Source organism: Dermochelys coriacea, chromosome 7 (assembly GCF_009764565.3).
Source record: "Dermochelys coriacea isolate rDerCor1 chromosome 7, rDerCor1.pri.v4, whole genome shotgun sequence".
In the NCBI taxonomy this organism is placed as follows: domain Eukaryota; kingdom Metazoa; phylum Chordata; order Testudines; family Dermochelyidae; genus Dermochelys; species Dermochelys coriacea.
This window is the reverse complement of record NC_050074.1, coordinates 123149118-123167166: the sequence shown is the minus strand read 5'-3', so window position 1 is coordinate 123167166 and position 18049 is coordinate 123149118. Positions and strand designations below refer to the sequence as shown.

At 44.1% G+C, this 18049-nt stretch overlaps 1 protein-coding gene across 1 annotated transcript in view; it reads right to left on the bottom strand.

Moving 5' to 3' along the window:
- ARL3 (ADP ribosylation factor like GTPase 3) overlaps window positions 1-18049 on the bottom strand; it is a 38280-nt gene that overhangs the window by 5770 nt on the left and 14461 nt on the right. The window contains exons 2-5 of the mRNA XM_038411278.2: window positions 16698-16841; window positions 15362-15478; window positions 9217-9267; window positions 7907-8092 (exon numbers count right to left, since the gene is read on the bottom strand). Coding sequence (XP_038267206.1) covers window positions 7907-8092; window positions 9217-9267; window positions 15362-15478; window positions 16698-16841 — 498 coding nt within the window. The remainder of the gene's footprint in view (window positions 1-7906; window positions 8093-9216; window positions 9268-15361; window positions 15479-16697; window positions 16842-18049) is intronic.

The window sequence follows — 18049 nt, the reverse complement described above, 5'->3', positions numbered from 1 at the left end:
GGATCTCAGTTTGAAAATAGAAATTTACCCTGGTAGCTGTCCCATTGGGCAGTTCTTATCGGAAGAAGTCCAGTTGTTTTCTAAACTGACCCTTGTTGCAGTTTTAAATTATAAAACAAACCCAGTGGTGCATCAAATTACAATGGGACAGACACACACACACACACACACACACACACACACAGGCCTAATTCTAATAACGACTCTAAGCCTAACCTCAGGAAGGGTCACTTTCTTCATTTTTATTTAGTACTGCAGCAGAGATCAGTGTGTACAACAAATTGTCAGAAATCCTCGGACCAAATGGGAAAAGTTGAGAGTAAATTCATTTTAAGGCCCAGGAGTTTTGTGTTTTCTCTTCAGTAACAATGTATAACCTATGTGTAAAACATGTAATGCTTTAAGCAATCAATAGCGTGGTTTAAAGCGCATCACTTTGGAGAGAGATTCTCAAGGTACACGAGGCCATAGGTTTACAATGGAGCTAGACAGAGATATGTTGAAGCCCTCCTCTCAGTTGCGTTCTTTAGAAATCTGCATGATTGCTTGCAAAGGGTAAAAAATGCTCCCAGAATGATTTCAGCTTCCCTAGCATCTGAAGCAATAATCACTTTTGCACACATCATGGCATCCAGGCAAGCAGTGCCCCTTATTCATTTTGAATATAGGTTTACTGGCTGAACCAGAACAGCTGAGACAGCTTAAAGTAATAAATATCAGCTGACACCCTTTGCTATTCAGTACAGTAATCCCATAAACAATACATCACTGCAAAACAACAAACGTGCATCCTATCTGCCAGCTAATCTGACCAGAACCTGAATTTACATTGATTAAAACTCGGCCTGGTGCCATTAGGGAGCTCAGGGAGGGGAAATCAGCCCACTGGAGCATCCGAGAGGCGCAGGTCATAAAGCGAGTTTATACTGGGATTTACCATGGCCGGGAGCCTAAACTACATCAACCATATAACGAGGGCAAAAGAATGACAAAGCACTCTGAGAGACGAAAGATGAACTCCAAGTGGTTTGAAATCCAAACCTAGGTCATCTACCTTTTAAAGCAGGAATGGCTTTTAAAGACATTTTATAGAACGAGTTAATTTTAATATCTAATTAGTTCACGGGGGAGGGTCTGAGGGATTAACATGACCCAGTAGGAAAATATGTTTGCTATATCAGAGACATGAATAAAATAATCTTATCTGCAAGCACTAAAGATAACTTAAATGTTTTTAATGCAACTTTATTGGGTGTGGCATCCTTCCTACAGAGGGTATCCCAGTATGCTTTCCAGAGAGGTAAATACAATGGAAGGGAAGAGAAAAATATAGATATGGGACAACAAACTTTCAGCGAAGGTTTGAAATGGGAAGGAGAGTTGCTATGGTGGAGAAACCCAGGGAGGCTGTTTCAGATGGGAGGCGGTGCACTGGAGAAGGCTCTCGCACCAGGTACGGAGTGAGCGGGGGGGAAGAAAAATGGTGGGTATGAAAGACAGGACCAAGTTCATTGATGATTTAAAATGAGAGCAATTTTTCTTCTCCCCCTTGTCCTTATATTTTCTTGCCTGTACGTACTTGAAATTGACTCTTTATGAAAAGTACCTCATCCCCTACAATAACAATTAAACCCTTGTGACTAAAATACATAAAGTACAAATAATAACTAACTTTGCACACTTTTGAAGCAGTATGCTTCGGCATTAGCAGTTATTCTAAGAATGAACATGAATACAGTAGTAATATTCCCTTCCCAAGCAGATATTAAATCTAACAGCATAGATGGGGAGAGAGTTAGAATTCTTTGGATTTTACTGTCTCTATTCATTTACAAACAGTAAACATCAATAAAAAAAGATGCTAAACATTGAACTGCGGGAAAAGTCCATGCACCTTATTGAATAAATCCCCTCAACCCTCAGAGCCCTTGCTACAAATTCATGTCGGCTAAAACACTGGAGAAACTACACTGCAAAGCATCTCATGGAACGATAGTGATGAGGCTACTTTCCACATATGGGCAATGAATCCTGTGCATGGCAGTCAATGAGGAGGATTATTGTGAGTAGATGCTTCTAGCTTTTCTTTTCTGAAGAGCTGGATTCAAATCCTGCATTTTGGTCACAAGAATGAATGAGACTGATGGCCCCTCACAGCGAGTGTGTCTACCCTGCAATCAGTGAACATAAGAACGGCCATTCTGGCTCAGACCAATGGTCCATCTAACCCAGTATCCTGTCTTTTGACAGTGGCCAGTGCCAGGTGCTTCAGAGGGAATGAACAGAACAGGCAATCATTGAGTGATCCTGTTGTCCACTCCCAGCTTCTGGCAATCAGACTAGGGATACCCAGAGCATGGGGTTGCATCCCTGCCCAATTTGGCTAATAGCCATTGATCCTCCAGGAACTTATCTGGTTCTTTTTTGAACCCTGCTATAGTTTTGGCCTCAGGACATCCCCTGGCAAGGCGTTCCACAGATTGACTGTGCATTGTATGAGGAAGTACTTCCTTATGTTTGTTTTAAACTTGATGCCTATTAATTTCATTGGGTGACCCCTGGTTCTTGTGTTACATGAAGGTAGCTCACGGAAGCTTATGCTCAAATAAATTTGTGAGTCTCTAAGACGCCACAAGTCCTCCTGTTCTTTTTGCGGCCACAGACTAACACGGCTGCTACTCTGACAGCTGTCATGAAGGAGTAAACCACACTCCCTTATTCATGGTCTCCACACCATTCACAAATTATTAGACCTCTGACATATCCCCTCATAGTCGTCTCTTTCCCAAGCTGAACAATCCCAGTCCTTCGAATCTCTCCTCCTATGGAAGCTGTTCTATCCCCCTCGTCATTTCTGTTGCCCTTCTCTGAATTTTTCCCATTTCTAATACAGAGGTGGGACTGCAGCCCATGTAGACGTACCTTGAAATAGCTAGCTCCAATAACTTGACTTGTTTTAAACCCCATACTATCAGCAATTTAGCTACAAGAGCAAAGTAATAAGACCTCAGATACAAGTCAACAAGTCCCTCCTGCCCCTTATGAACCTTCTCATGTCTGCTCCCATGCGATAATCCAGGGATCAGGCACAGTCACAAACTTCTGACCCCTAACCATGACCTTCAGGGCAACGAGGCTTAATTCCTTCAGGTAAACCTGGGTATGCCACACTCATTTGGGTCAGGGGAGTTCAAAATTCGCTATCTTGGATGTTTTCAGCATACTCCTTATTTCAAATGTTACTTTTTTCTCTGTCCACGCTGCTAATATCCTGCCCGGGTACCTAAGATTTCCAGGCTGCTGCTTCTATCATCATGCTACAAGTGGCTACACATTTTTTGCCTAGATGTAAATTTCTTTTTAGACTCTCGTAATCTTGTATTCCTGACACAGTTCTGACAATTCCCTCTCTGCTCCCTCATTAAACATCACTAAGCTCTCTCCTCCTAGCTCCACTGTTCCTTATCTCCTGCAACCCCTGTCTTTGTCCACCCTGGTATAGCTACTGTTATTCAAATGGGTTTTTAATGCAATTTAAAAGTGTGTCTAACTTGGTTAAAATATGGTAAGTCCCTGTGCATACTGGCCTTAAAACAAACTCAGGGCCTATTAATGCAGCACATTATACTGTCAGGGGCCACTTTATAATACCCCTTGCCTGGGTGGATGGGCCAAACTGTGGTATTAACATACTACAATACTAGGGCTCAGCTGAAGAGGGATAGGCAAAGGTGGTTCTAGGCCACCTTTCTACCTCCCATAATCCTGGGGCCAAACTGGCCCTGACAAATTAGAATAGTTTAAAGGCTGCTCTAACTTCCACAGACTTGTAATGGCCTCACAGGGGCCATTATTGGTGTGAGGCTGAGCAGAGCATAATGCGTTCCAGCATTATGCCAACGGAGGATTCCCCCCCTCTACCCGTTTAGGACAGCTTTAAGGACCCTCTGCACCATTCTGAGGAACTTGTTTTTAGCCTTTACAGGGCAGTAGCACAGTCTGGTCCCATCTCAGTGATATTATAAAATGGTCTCATGATGCAGCAAACTGTGCAATGCAGACTGGTCCAAAGGCATGAATCACGTCCAACAAACGTTCAGGATTCTTATTAAGCATGCCCAACAGGAGGGTAGATAGCAAAATGAAACACATGTGGCTGCTCCTTCCCACCCCATCTCTGTCTACCTGCCATGTTGTAAGATCATGGTACAATGTACATTACCCTCCCACACAGAGTACAGTTAGATACTTTGTTCTCACAGTGCATCCCCCAGAGCCGGGGTGGCCAGCCTGAGCCTGAGAAGGAGCCAGAATTTACCAATGTATATTGCCAAAGAGCCACTATAATACGGCAGCAGCCCCCACATCAGCTCCCGTCCCCCCCCCCCCCCGTGCCTTCTACCCAGCCCTGCCGATCTGTGTCTCTCCACACCTCCCAATCAGCTGTTTCATGGTGTGCAGGAGGCTGGGGGGGGGAAGGAGCGAGAGCACGGCAGGCTCAGGGGAGGGCACAGGAAGGGGTGGAGTGGGAGCAGGGCCTGTGGCAGAGCCAGGGGTTGAGCAGCGAGCACCCCCCCGGCACATTGGAAAGTTGGCGCCTGTAGCTCCAGCCCCAGAGTCGGTGCCTGTACAAGGAGCCGCATATTAACTTCTGAAGAGCCGCATGTGGCTCCGGAGCCCCAGGTTGGCCACCCCTGCCCCAGAGCATCTAAATCCCAACAAATCACTGTTATGAGGCACTGCTTCCCCTGTCCTTCATGTGTTTTGTCACCAGAACCAATTACCAGCTCATACCATATACCATACACAGCCCTCTTATTACACTGCCTCTGTTATTCTGCTACGTTGTCAATGGTATATAAACATGAGCTTTCACTTGCAAATCGGGTGAGTCTTTATGCCAGATCATGAGGCAGAAACCAAATCACTACTGCAGAGGGACAATCCTTCTGCCTTTGTAAACTCTGAATTACAGACAAAGTAAGGGTCTGCTTCAAATGCACTCAGAGCGTAATCGAAGTCTCTCTTCTTTGAACAATGCCATAGTCTCATGAACAAAATGAATGATGTGTCCACAGCTTCACTAAGGAGAGTGAGGAGGTAATGAAACTCTGTTCTTTGGAAGCGGAAACAAGCTGGTGCTATTGACAGCCCAGTGGGTGACAGTTTGGTGCAAGGGGCTAACCTGTGGGGGTTCCCTCTAACCCAGTCACTTTTATTCACGGCTTTCCAAGGAAGCTGCTGTGACCTTTCTCAAGTCCCAAAAGGTTAATGTTAAAGGACAAGATGACAACGCAGATTCCCTTCTTAATTAACATTTTTATTAACGAACCTATTTCAAATAATAGTTAAATTCTCTAAATTTATATCATTCTATTAACCATAATCTAATCTCATTAACCTTGAAATCCCCAGTCTTAACTACCCAATTCTATACACTATGGCACTATCAACTAAACTAATTAAATGACCTTCAAATTGGTTCCCCTTCGGCTATTGTCATTATTTATCCTTGCTCATTGTTCTTCCTTGGGGCCCTCACCAAACCTTCCCTATGAACTCAGTTCCTGCACATACTCATTCCAGAGAAACCTCTTTTATCAAAATCCATTGGTACCATCTCTCAGGTCTAACTGGGTGCTATGCTCCACTGACAGCAGGCTTGTTCTCTTGGTTTCATTCTAAATACCTGATGCTTCTTGGCTTCCAGTATCTTCATTTATTTTTCTGTCACTAAACTCAACATTCTCTGAGAAGTTCTCAGAGTAGGCACAGGGATCTAAACTATAGCTCCTCATATGACAGCGCGGTGCAGAGATGTTGTAACACGAACCTCATGTGTTTGTCTTAATCCCAACTCCTTAAATGTGTTGTTCTTTCCCTTCCCCACAGTTTGAGGGGGTGGCCCACCTCTGTGGTTTAATGGGACAAACCCAAAAGGCAGGATAAATGACTCCTCCCTAGTCTGAGCCAACCGAGATCTAAAATCCTTGCTCTAGTTGTGTTTCCAGAAATGTTTCCTGGTCAAAGCGAGAGCGTCTTGCTGTCTGGTTTGATGGTGTTTATTGCGCCATGGAGGTGAAGTGCTGTCTGCCTATCTAGATATCTATCTGAGGTACTTATGTGGCCTCCATCATTGCAACATTTGAGCACCTCATGATGTTTAATGGATTTCTCCTCACAACACCCCTCTGAGGCAGGGCAGGGCTGTTATTCCCATTGTACAGAGGGGAAACTGAGGCATAGGGATTTGCCAATGTCACACAGGAAATTTGGAGTGGAGCAGAAACTTTAATCTAGGTCTCCCAAGTCCTAGACAAGTGTCCTAAACATTGGACCATCCTTCCTCTCTGAGCTCATTGGGAATAGGATTGACTATTCACTCTACAAGCTCTAGGGCAGGTTATGACTTGCCCACCTTCCCACTGGATGATCATTGCTGTAATAAGCTGCCATCTTTTACAGTACCAGAAGATGGGGGTGACAAAGTGAGACATTATCTGGCTCACATCTAAATGCATTTCACTTAGGCTGGGGTAATGAACAAAATATTTAAGTCTGCAGATACTTAATGACTTGGCCCCTGCCCTCTGCTATCTGGACATAAGCACAGGAGTGGATTTTACTTCCACGTACTAGGTTGTATTAGACTTTACTAGATACACACAGGTGCACTGCACACATCTGAAGGCACAACGAGAAGCAGCAGACAATAGGAAAGCCGCCATGTAGGTCTAGAAAGACTTGGATCAGCTGGGGAGAGAAGCATTTTTCAGCTAATAGAGGTGAAGCTGATAATCCTCATTTTTCAGCATTTAATTCTTCCAAACCCAATCATGTTTACAGCTGTTGGGCCAACACAACTCTCTCCTGGAGAAATGAGTAGGAGCAACAAAGTGGGTGAGAGCCTGGGGCAGGCAGGCGAGTGAGGTGAGGGAGGAGGTGACGTGGGGATGCATGTACACGTTTGAAATATAAGCTTGTGTTCCTTTTTGCTTTATTTCTTCAAGAGTATTTTATGTTTGAATAATAGCCATTGTGGGGCAAAAATTCATTAGGAAACAGCAAGTCCAAGTCACCTACTGAGATAGTATAATATTATAATATCCTGTAACAGCACCACTTCAAAATAGAGATAGGGCTGAAATGGTTCATAAGCTTGGCTGCAAATGCAGCCAAGTTTATATCTTGGCTAAATAAATAAAAGCTCTTAGAAGGCCACTGTTTGGTATATTTAGGCCTACACTTTGGGTTCTGTAAAGACAGGGTGTTTTTTTTTAAATTCTAAGGAAAAGAGTTGGGTTGGAATGTAAACAGTCTCCCACAGTGTTTGCAACCCAAATATTCAAGTATTATACTAATGCACAAAGCGTGAAACTGACTAAACTCAAGTCCCATCTACATTACAAAAAATTACCATATTGTAGGACCTGGTATGCTATTATGTGGTAGCACCCAACAAAGTTAAAAACACATTTCAGTCTTGATTCAGGAACGTGGCTCAGCTAGTCTACAGCATTTTAGCCATGTCAGGTGCTACCATCATAAGTGGGTCCCACCATCGGGTAGCTCTTTTGTGCTGTAGGCTGGACCAAAGTGAAACTGACCAGCCTCTCTCCATTGTCTGAGCTGAAGCTAAACCCAGCATCAGTGGAAGTAAATTTGATTTTGTAAGTTTTATGCAGTAGTAATCTAAGGAGTTAACAGCACAGGTAAGACAACTTGTTTCATGAAATGATTAACCTGACATCATCTCTTTAAAATAAATAAAGGCCTTCCTAACACTTGATTAAGATATTCTGCTTTCTGAGGAGCCCTTGTGATACTGGCCTCCTTCATAACACCACACAGCCTCTCCTCATTCAGTAAGGTATGTTGGCACAACAAGCCCTCTCTATTGCCTCACCTGCACGCCTTCTCCTGTGAGGGCGGAACAAGACTGGATCTGCCAGATTCTGTCACGGATCGTGTGTAGGTTCAGTCCCTCAGCAATCTCCGAAGCAGGGGCAGCCGTAAGTAAATCTTGCTTGTTAGCAAATATAAGCACAGGGACTCCGCTGAGCTTTTCTTCATCCAAGAGCTCGGCCAGCTCCTATATCATTTAAAAAGCGGGTGATGGGGGGGGAGAGAAGCCTTTAACCACCAGAGGTTGATCATGTCTCTAATTAGAGTTATATTTAGGGCAAATGTTGGAAGTGAGTGTTCCAGTGAAACCTAGATCTTATTACAAAAAAGCAAGAGAGTATACAATCATCTATGCTCAGGGTTCAGAAGCAAGTTTTTTCAATTACAGGTTATGTGAGTCTTTAGCTTAGTTTGAAATTAACAGTTGTTTTAAAGGCTACAACTCTGCATTTTGCCAATCCCTGCTCTCTGGAAACCAACACAAAATACATTGAGTTATTGCCCTGACTCATCCTTGAAATCAGGTGATTCTATCTCCAATATATTTGAACCTCTGCGATGATGCTAGTAACAAGCTTGGATTTTTGATCCAAGTTTTATGAACTGTAACTCGTAAAAGAGAATCTTGTTTCAGAAACAAAAATCTCCCTCCCACAAGGAAGCTGGGTTAACTACTGAAGGAATGCTGAAAGCCAGGCTGGACGATAGGTTTTATTGGCCAGACTTTAGTTTCACTTGCATGACATGTCGCAGGGTATTTTGCAAAACATGTGCTTGTTGGGGAGTGGATGGCTCAAGAACTGCTAGAGACTGTCCTTGCTTTGGGGGGGGGGGGGGGGGGAGGGGAGAAGAGATCTTGCACTGCTGTGCAAGAATGAGTTGCATCACAGATCAGATTCTAGGCCAAAAAAGTAATTTGCTTGCATTTTGAAAACCAGGATAAAACAGAATTGAGTTACAAAACTTTTTAAATGTTTCTGATTAGACCCAAGAAACGTTTAAGTCAGTATTTACAAATTTAAGTGGAAATCATAAGAACATGATTCCTTATGGTCTTATTTTGGCAAGATTCAGAAGGACCTGAAAAGGTTTAGGCTTTAAACATTGGTTCCATTTTTTCTGGTAGAGGTGAACCAAGGGTAGCCCCTTCATCAAATTAATAGACAACTAATAATTTATGCTGATGCTGAAAGGAAAGCCCCACTTGAAATGCAAATTTCCACCCACAAACAACAAGTATATTCCTAACTTCTGTAAGGAAAGGGCATTAATGAACCTTACTTCAGAGAGAGTTGAACATAAATTACTTACCTGACCCGTTTCTTCAAACCTCTTTCTATCTGCGCTGTCAATGACATAGATCTACAAAGGAAACAGGCGAAGGAGTTACTTTATTTGGAAGACATTGAGGGATGTAGTAGCCTGTGTAAAACTGAACTGAATCCAATTCCCAATAGCAATCCTTATCATTTACACAGGCATAAACATTTACGTAAAGTGCTGTGCAAACGTTAACTATCCCTCCCCAGAAGATAGGCAACTATCCCTATTTTACAGATGGGGAGAAAGGGGTTGTGGACTGGTCAAGGTCAGAGAGGGGGTTGCCAGCATGGCTGGGATCAGAACTAAGGAGTCTCCTCCCTCCCATCTCTGTGCTCAGTACAGTAAATCAGGCTGCCTCCCAGTGGGAATGTGTCCAAATAAACTACTACTAACTGTCTTGACAGCGAAGAAATGGACTGAATTGGTCACGGAGATTGAATTTCCTTCCATGGCAGGGCTAAGACCATTGGACATGGGGCAGCGTGAGAGGAGCTTGCACTTCTACTGCTTATGCTCTGCCTGTTTGTTTTATGGAGAGGTGGGTCAGTTCGGCACCTTTCACCAGCACTGAATTAGTTTCCTTCCTTCCTTGGCAGACTAAGAACTTGTTTTTGAACCCTTTGGGGGTAAATGCAAGTGGCATAACCTGTGGAAGAGGTTTAAGCTCCACACAGTCTTTCAGGAGCCTTGAAGTTCTTGCTAGATATGCATTTAGTAAAGCCAGCTGTTCCCATCCCTCTGAACTATGCCCCTGTTCATCACTAATGTAATTGAAACAGTTCAATTGTTTAAAACAATAGACAGGCCTAAATCAATGTGGAGCCCTAGTGTTTGCATATAATGTAACACAGGAAGGATTACACTGACCAAAATCAACCTTCCCCAAACAGTAACTTGCTAAGAAAAGTTGAAAAGAAACTCCACAATAGTTCAGGTACTGATAGATGTGTGTGCGACATGAGAGTCAGGATCCCCAGCTGACTGAGGTGCCCGGCAACGAAACATGGGGCCTTTCATTTCCAGGTCATTGATATGAATCCACCCCTGACCAGGAATGACTGAAAGCTGCTGACTGCTGTTCAGTGTAATGAGTGTCAGTCTGGTTCTTAGGGGATCAGTGTCCATAATTCCCCCCATCACACCACAAATGGCACCCTGGCTTGCAGTCTTAGACAAAAAGAAAAGGAATAAAATCTCAGACAGAGACTCCATGCTTCCAGGACAATGTGTACTGAATATCAGGGGAAAAAAATTCCTAACAGCAAAATTGATTAAACTGTAGAACAGTCTCTGAACACAAAAACATAAGAGCAGCCATACTAGGTCAGACCAAAGGTCTATCTAGCCCAGTATGCTGTCTTCTGGACATGGCCAATGCCAGGTGCCCAAGAGGGAATGAACAGAACAGGGAATCATCAAGTGATCCATCCCCTGTTGCCCATTCCCAGCTTCTAGCAAACAGAGGCTAGGGACACCATCCCTGCCCATCTTGGCTAATAGCCATAGATGGATCTATCCTCCATGAACTTATCTAGTTCTTTTTTGAACCCTGTTATAGTCTTGGCCTTCACAATCGCCTCTGGCAAAGAGTTCCACAGGTTGATGGTATGTTGTGTGAAGAAATACTTCCTTTTGTTGTTTTGTTGTTTTAAACCTACTGCCTATTAATTTCATTGGGTGACCCCTAGTTCTTGTGTTACAAAAAGGAGTAAATAACACTTCCTTGTTCACTTTCTCCACACCAGTCATGATTTTACAGACCTCTATCATATCCTCCCTAAATCATCTCTTTTCCAAGCTGAACAGCCCCAGTCTTATTAATCTCTCCTCATATGAAAGGTGTTCCAGACCCCTAATCATTTTTGTTTCCCTTTTCTGAACCTTTTCCAATTTCAATATATCTTTTTTGAGATGGGGCAACCACATCGGCATGCAGTATTCAAGATGTGGGCATACCAGAGATTTATATAGGGCAATATGATATTTTCTGTCTTATTATCTATCCCTTTCTTAATGATTCCCAACATTCTGTTTGTTTTTTTGACTGGGAAAGGCTGGAGTTAGTAGGGACTTAATATGCTGTGAGGAAAACTCGTATGTTTGCCAGGGAAGAGGTAACTGGTGACCTCATGCATTTTTTCTCTACTTACTGTGGTTTCATGATCCTTACAAGTCAGAGCTGACACACATTGGTGGAGGACAGCGTATGCATAGGAAGCTTGCAGTGCCGCTGCCCATACTATACTGGTCCATGCTCAGTAGATGAGCTGAGGGATCTGGTGTCATTTCAACATCTTTCCTAAGCACTAAATGAAACATTATAAACTATAGTAAATAGCGATTTAAAATGTCATTAAGTGCTTTCCTCAGTGGGGATGCCATATCTTATCTACTGTTGGAAAACTTGTTAAAATTACACAGGAAGGAATATCAACAGCTGCCTCCTCTAGGGTGAAATGCTAGCTGTTTAGCTACTGCACACAGGAACACTACATAACTGTTTAGGACAGGAAGTGAGGACCACCATATCCAGCCAAAAGTGAGGTAGTTATGGGACAGAACATAATTCTCCAAACTGAAATTTGGTCAGGGCACTGGGGGTGACACCCCTGCTCTTGAAGAAAGTGTCATGGGATGTGCAGTGAGGATGACTGGTCAGGTACTGAGCCTTACATCTCACCTGAAAGATGACCTCTCCAGCACCAGAGTCCCCAGCTCACACTGCTGGGGGCATTAGTTCAGCGCTCACAAGGAGTGCCCCCTAGCACTCACCAATCCTTTCTCCAGCAGCCACTGGCTTTTCTTTGGGGGTCTCCTATCAGCGCTTAACTTACGAGATCCAACTAGATTACAGTTTGCAGTGACAGGGCTGCAGGCAATCCCCCAGTGCACAGCCCAGCGCCAACCAGCACAGCACATGTAGAGTGCCTTCTTCCAAAGCAGAAAGCCACATGCAAAATCGCTGCAGGTGTGTGTCTGAATATGCAATCATCCAAACAGACGCACCTTATTTGACTGGGTTAAGCTTCCAAATATCACAGGTGTGTAGAGCTGGAGTAGCTCCCATTCACACACACCTGCACTGATTTGAATGTGCAATCACTTCATGGTTTTCAAACATTTTTGAAGGGTCCTCTCCCTTTGTGCAATGCAGATCTGAATGGAGCTGAGGCAGGAGTCTTGGGATTGTACCTTATCTTGGCCCCAGAGTCCCTGCACTGCAAAGCCCATCTGAACTGGTTATTGGAGAGGTAGCATGGGCTCTGTGGCACAACTCGAGTTTAAATTATCTTTGTAAATGCTGTGCCAGCATGGACAGAGCATGAGAAAAACACTCATCTGCATTTCAGGTGCTTTCTAAAAAAAAAAAAAAAGGGCCAATATCAAATCTGGTGTAAATGGGTTGCAATTTCCATGCAAACGGTGGTGGAAATGGGTCAGGAAGTGACTGCTACCAGCCATTGTACAACTCCTACCTTCCCATCCACCAGTGCTGAAACCGGTCCTTTTCCTCACTGCCCATTTCCTTACTCCTTCTACAAAACAGGGTTTTCCTGTTGTATTGAGTAGGCCAGGGGAGAGATGAGGGGTACTTTCCGCTCCTATGGGCTTAGAATTATCCTTTATTTTCCCATCTCCCTTCCCTTGCAGTAAATGTAATGGGAATGTTGCGGTTTAATTGCTGCTACAAGCTTGGCAAGGGAGAACTGGGAGTCATGTGGCCTGCAATATACCCATGGAGACGCATCTTCATATATCTTCAATATACCCATGGAGACATATCTTCACCATGCACAGACTTCGAGTGTCTGCCGTAGCAGTCAAAGGCTCCCTGGCTGCAGCTTTGCAGTGCTGACTTTTGCCTACTTGCATAGTGCTTGCCCACCATACACAGTACCATAGATAATCCCTGACGGAGCAGTCATGATCATTTTATGCCCGCCCTGTGTTTTGTGCCTTGATTGCCTATACAGGAGCTCGCTGACTAAGCTGGCTCTGCTGTATTTGAAAGCCCGTAATGGAGAAGAGACCTCCCCCTCTTCAGCCTTGTGCTGGCCGGTCACTCTCTCACAGCTCCCTCCTTGTAAGGTCTCACCCTTGTGCTAGATGTCTTTTTATGTTCACCTTGGCCCCCTCTCTGTAGGCCTATACTCTACCCCTGTTACAGTGATACTGAGTAGCCCGGCTATTTGGTATTTGTTGTGTATTTTATTGTGCAGTGCCTTGGTGAAAGGCAACATGTTTAGTGATTAGAGCATGGCACGCTGCAGGAGATTAAGAGCCAATTCTTGACTCTGATATTGACTTTTAATTATTATTTTGTACTGAGGTAGCACCACTCCTACGAGCCGCAGTCATTGACCAAGACCTCACTGTGCTAGCTGCTGTGTAAACATATAAGAAGATTCGCAAAAAGAAAAGGAGTACTTGTGGCACCTTAGAGACTAACAAATTTATTAGAGCATAAGCTTTCGTGAGCTACAGCTCACTTCTTATGCTCTAATAAATTTGTTAGTCTCTAAGGTGCCACAAGTACTCCTTTTCTTTTTGCGAATACAGACTAACATGGCTGCTACTCTGAAATATAAGAAGATTGACTGTAAACTCTTTGGGACTAAGTAATGTAAGACTTCCTTGTGTTCACAGTCAGGTCACAGTCCACCTGTGCCTCAGTTTCCCCCATCTGTAAAACAGTGTGATAGCAATGACTTACTGTTCAGATGAGCTTAGCCGGTTGGGAGTGTGGGTTTAGAGCTTGGGCTCTGCTTTAACTAAGGCTGGAACTCACCCACTTTGCAAATGAGGATGCAGGCTAAGTCACTCAAGTGCTGACAGCTCTCCAGTGCCTTTCCACAAATCCCCAGCCCAGAGGGCAGACAAGTTCTCTCACAATTGATGCAACCGACTGGGAAAGAATCCCTAGGGCATCTCAACACAAAACCATGGCACATGCTCCCAGGCACACACAGATGAATGCAGAAACAATGAGGATGCAGTAACGCAGTTCGAGCTCTGCAATGGGGATGCTCACACGCAGGCAAGGTTAACCCAGGTGCTCATACCTGGGTGCCAATCACCTGGAAAATTGTGTGGTGTAGACATAACCTCAGCGATCTAAGCACTGGGTTTGGATTTCCTAAACTTACTGGCAACACAGGTTCTGTTGTTGGCCAAGACAATTCAGCTTTTAAATTTTCCATGGGGGTTAACTTGAGTGACATACAGCTGAGCCATGTCTGTCAGATGTACCTCAAGATCAAAGGCCCTTGCTGATCTGTACAGACTCTTCAGAATGTAGCCCACGAAAGCTTATGCTCTAATAAATTTGTTAGTCTCTAAGGTGCCACAAGTACTCTTTTTCTTACAGAATCTGTAGAACTTTTGGTAAGAGTGGGAGATTTGCCCAATATCCCTGGCCAATATTCCTCCTCTTCCCACACTGTGCAGGCTTGTGGGTGCCATCTGGCTGCCACCCTGCCCTTAGAAGTGGCTGCATTTTGTATATATTCTGTACAGTGTTCTAAGACGCAATGTGTTGCATCCTGTAACTGTAAAGGCCCTACATTATAATTAAGCATTTAGTTAAGGTTTTCATGTTCAGAGTTTTACAAACATTCACTTTCAAATAGGTATGGAAGGATAGTCTTGTAATTAAAGATAGGATTATTTTTCTGCCTCTCTTCCACAGACTTTCCTGGCTGGCCTTGGGCAAATCATTTAACTGTTTTGTGCCTCAGTTTCCCCATCTGTAAAAGGAAGATAATACTGAACCTACCTCACTATTTGTGGCTTAATTCATTAGTACCTGTAGAATGACTTAAGATTCTCCAATGTACATTGCTACAGATGTGCAAAGTATCATGTTAACATTATGCCATTAATACCAGAGAGACTTGTAATTGAGCATGTATAGGAGTGATTAGCACAATGTGCTGGAGAAGTCAAAAATAAATGTGAAATGTTTCTGCCAATTCCACCATTTTTCACCATGTATCCAGTCTTGCCAATGGGTTCAGAATGATTAATGTTATACCAGCAATGGCATTACTCAGAATAGCGTGTTTAGCACTGCCTGTCTTTCTGCCTGGAAAGCCAATGCATTAACAAGCACTCAGCTGTGGCCAATACTTACAAGAACATCAGTGTTTTCAAAGTAGTTCCTCCAGTACGGCCTGATCTTCCTCTGTCCACCAATGTCCCACACGTTCAGCTTAAAACCTTGAGACTGTACACTTTTAATGTTAAAGCCCTGGAATGAGCATAAGTAAAACCACACACTGTGTTAACCTGAATCTCAGGATCATATTCATGAGAGCGTACCATTAGCAGCTTATATATCACATTGCTGAAAAGCATGGCAAGATAGGGCTACGTTGCTGTTCAGATGGATCAGCTGCGGGAGAGATGAAGAGGAAAGAGAACAGCAGCCTCATGCATGTCAGCTTCCATATGTTCCTGGATCAAGGGCAGACACTGTCATGGCTACAGAGACATATGTTGCTGTTAATGTCTTTGGAGTGCTCAGAAGGGTGGATACAGCAAGAGGTGAGAGAGAGATGCCAATAAGGAAAAAAAACAGAGGGCACTGTCAGAAGCAGGCTTGACCCTGTGAAAACTGAGAACACAGTACAGTCTAACCCAAAGCCAGAGGACTAAGCTTCATTCGACACAACACTAGTGCTCAGCTTAAAAGAACAGCTGCATATCTGAAGGGTCTGTTTCATCAACTAAAGCTCCAACTGAAAGGGTGTTCAACTGGAAAAACAGGATGTGGTGTGGCCTGGCAACGTGCTGCCACATGACCCAGGGGATCAGAGCTTGGAATCTGAGCGTGGGCTTTTGCTCTGGGGTGTTGGGGGCTGGGAATTCTGTGAGGCAGGGCACTCTGCTTCTAGGGGAGGGGGGGAGAAGAGCACCTTGCGTAGCTCTCTAGCAGCCTCCTCTGGTTAAGTCAGGAGTGGTGTTGATGGCATTTTGGACTGGAGGGACACAATTGCCCCAATGGGGAGCCTTGAAGCGGGGGAGTAAAAACCAACAGCTAGGGATGACATGATCTGTGGGATTCTGGAAATGCCCAGGGGGAAAGAAGTAAGGAGCATAGAGAGAAATGTACAAGTTGTTCTTTGTTTCTTAAAACAAATCTGATTTCTGTTACACCCGGGTAAATCCCAAGTAATTCCATTGAACTCCATGGAGCTAGTCCAGATACACACCAACATGCCTGAAGTCAGAATCTTGTTCAAAGGGTGCAAAACTTATGCGCTCCAGCTATACACTCATTTGGGGCTGGCTCCCTTTCTGCAGTTGAAAACACACCAATATAATGATAATATCCCTTCTAATTTAGTTTTGTGTGCAGTCTTTAGCATTTCATAGGCATAGCTTGTATCTGAAATATGGTTAACATGGCTTGTGGGATGGAAACACAACATACAGCAGCCTGCAGGCCCAGGAAGAGCCTTCCTTACCTGTGTCGGTGTGATGTGGCTGATGTCTTCAGATGCCAGCTGTTTCAGGAGTGTGGTCTTGCCTGCATTATCCAGTCCCAGGAGGAGGATTCTCACCTCCTGGTCTGGTGCACTCTTCAGTTTGCGCAGAATTGACAGTAAACCCTGCAGCAGCCAGGAAAGCCAGGAGATGTTATTTCCCATACTGAAACTTTTCCCCCAAACAAACAAACTCACTGTTTGTTGCCCCGTCTACTTGCCGCACTGTCTCTCTATTTATTAAAAAGAAAAGGAGTACTTGTGGCACCTTAGAGACTAATAAATTTATTTGAGCATAAGCTTTCGTGAGCTACAGCATTCGATGAAGTGACCTGTAGCTCACAAAAGCTTATGCTCAAATAAATTTGTTAGTGTCCAAGGTGCCACAAGTACTCCTTTTCTTTTTAATAAATAGAGAGACAGTGCGGCAAGTAGACGGGGCAACAAACAGTGAGTCAAGAGCTCTGCCACTGATTTGCTAGATGACCTCGGGCAAGTCTCTTAAATCACTCAGTGCCTCTCTGTCCCCTCACACACCCTTTCTTCGTCTTGCCTGTTTAGAATGTAAGCTCTTCCAGGCAGGGACTAGTTCTTACCATGTGTTTGTGCACCTGTGACAACAGAGCCCCAGTGGGAATCTTGCTATCACTCCTAATTATAATCATCCTCCTCTCTGGGATGTATCTATGGAGGAAAAGCTTCTTCATCCCTTTTGGGTCATTTGGTTTTCAGTCCAGTCTCTACTGGTCAGGTGTTCCCATAAAAAAACTACCATAAGAGGCACTGATTGGCAGCCATGTGTGCTCTGTGCTGAGACCAATAGGAACTCACACTTCAAATCCCAGCCAGGAACTCACACTTCAAATCCCAGTTCAGACCCAGAGGCCTTCCAGGCACGTCACTGAACCTTAGTTTTGGAAATGGGGATAATGCTATTTTCCAATCTCACGATGATGGTATGAGGATGAATTAGTTATAGGTTGTAAAGTGCTCTGTAGATGGGAAGAGTTCCGAGTTCTAAATATTTTTGTTGGAGGTCAAGGACATAATGGGCCATGGAGACTGCTCCTGAAGGTGGCTCCCTCTAGATCAAGGTTGAGACACATTGGCTAAGGGCAATGGGAAACTGTCCTGCTACTGCCTCTGCACTACCATCCTATTCTGTGGATGCAAGACTTCAGGATCCAGTGAAATTAACTATCAGCACTTTTCTTTAGAAAGCAGCCTTTTAACATAGCACTCCTATTCCAGTGCAGGGGTATTGGCTCCCAGCTGCCTCAGCTTCCACCTCTTTTAAAACACCACTTCTGAGCACTTACAATACTCTGTTCTGC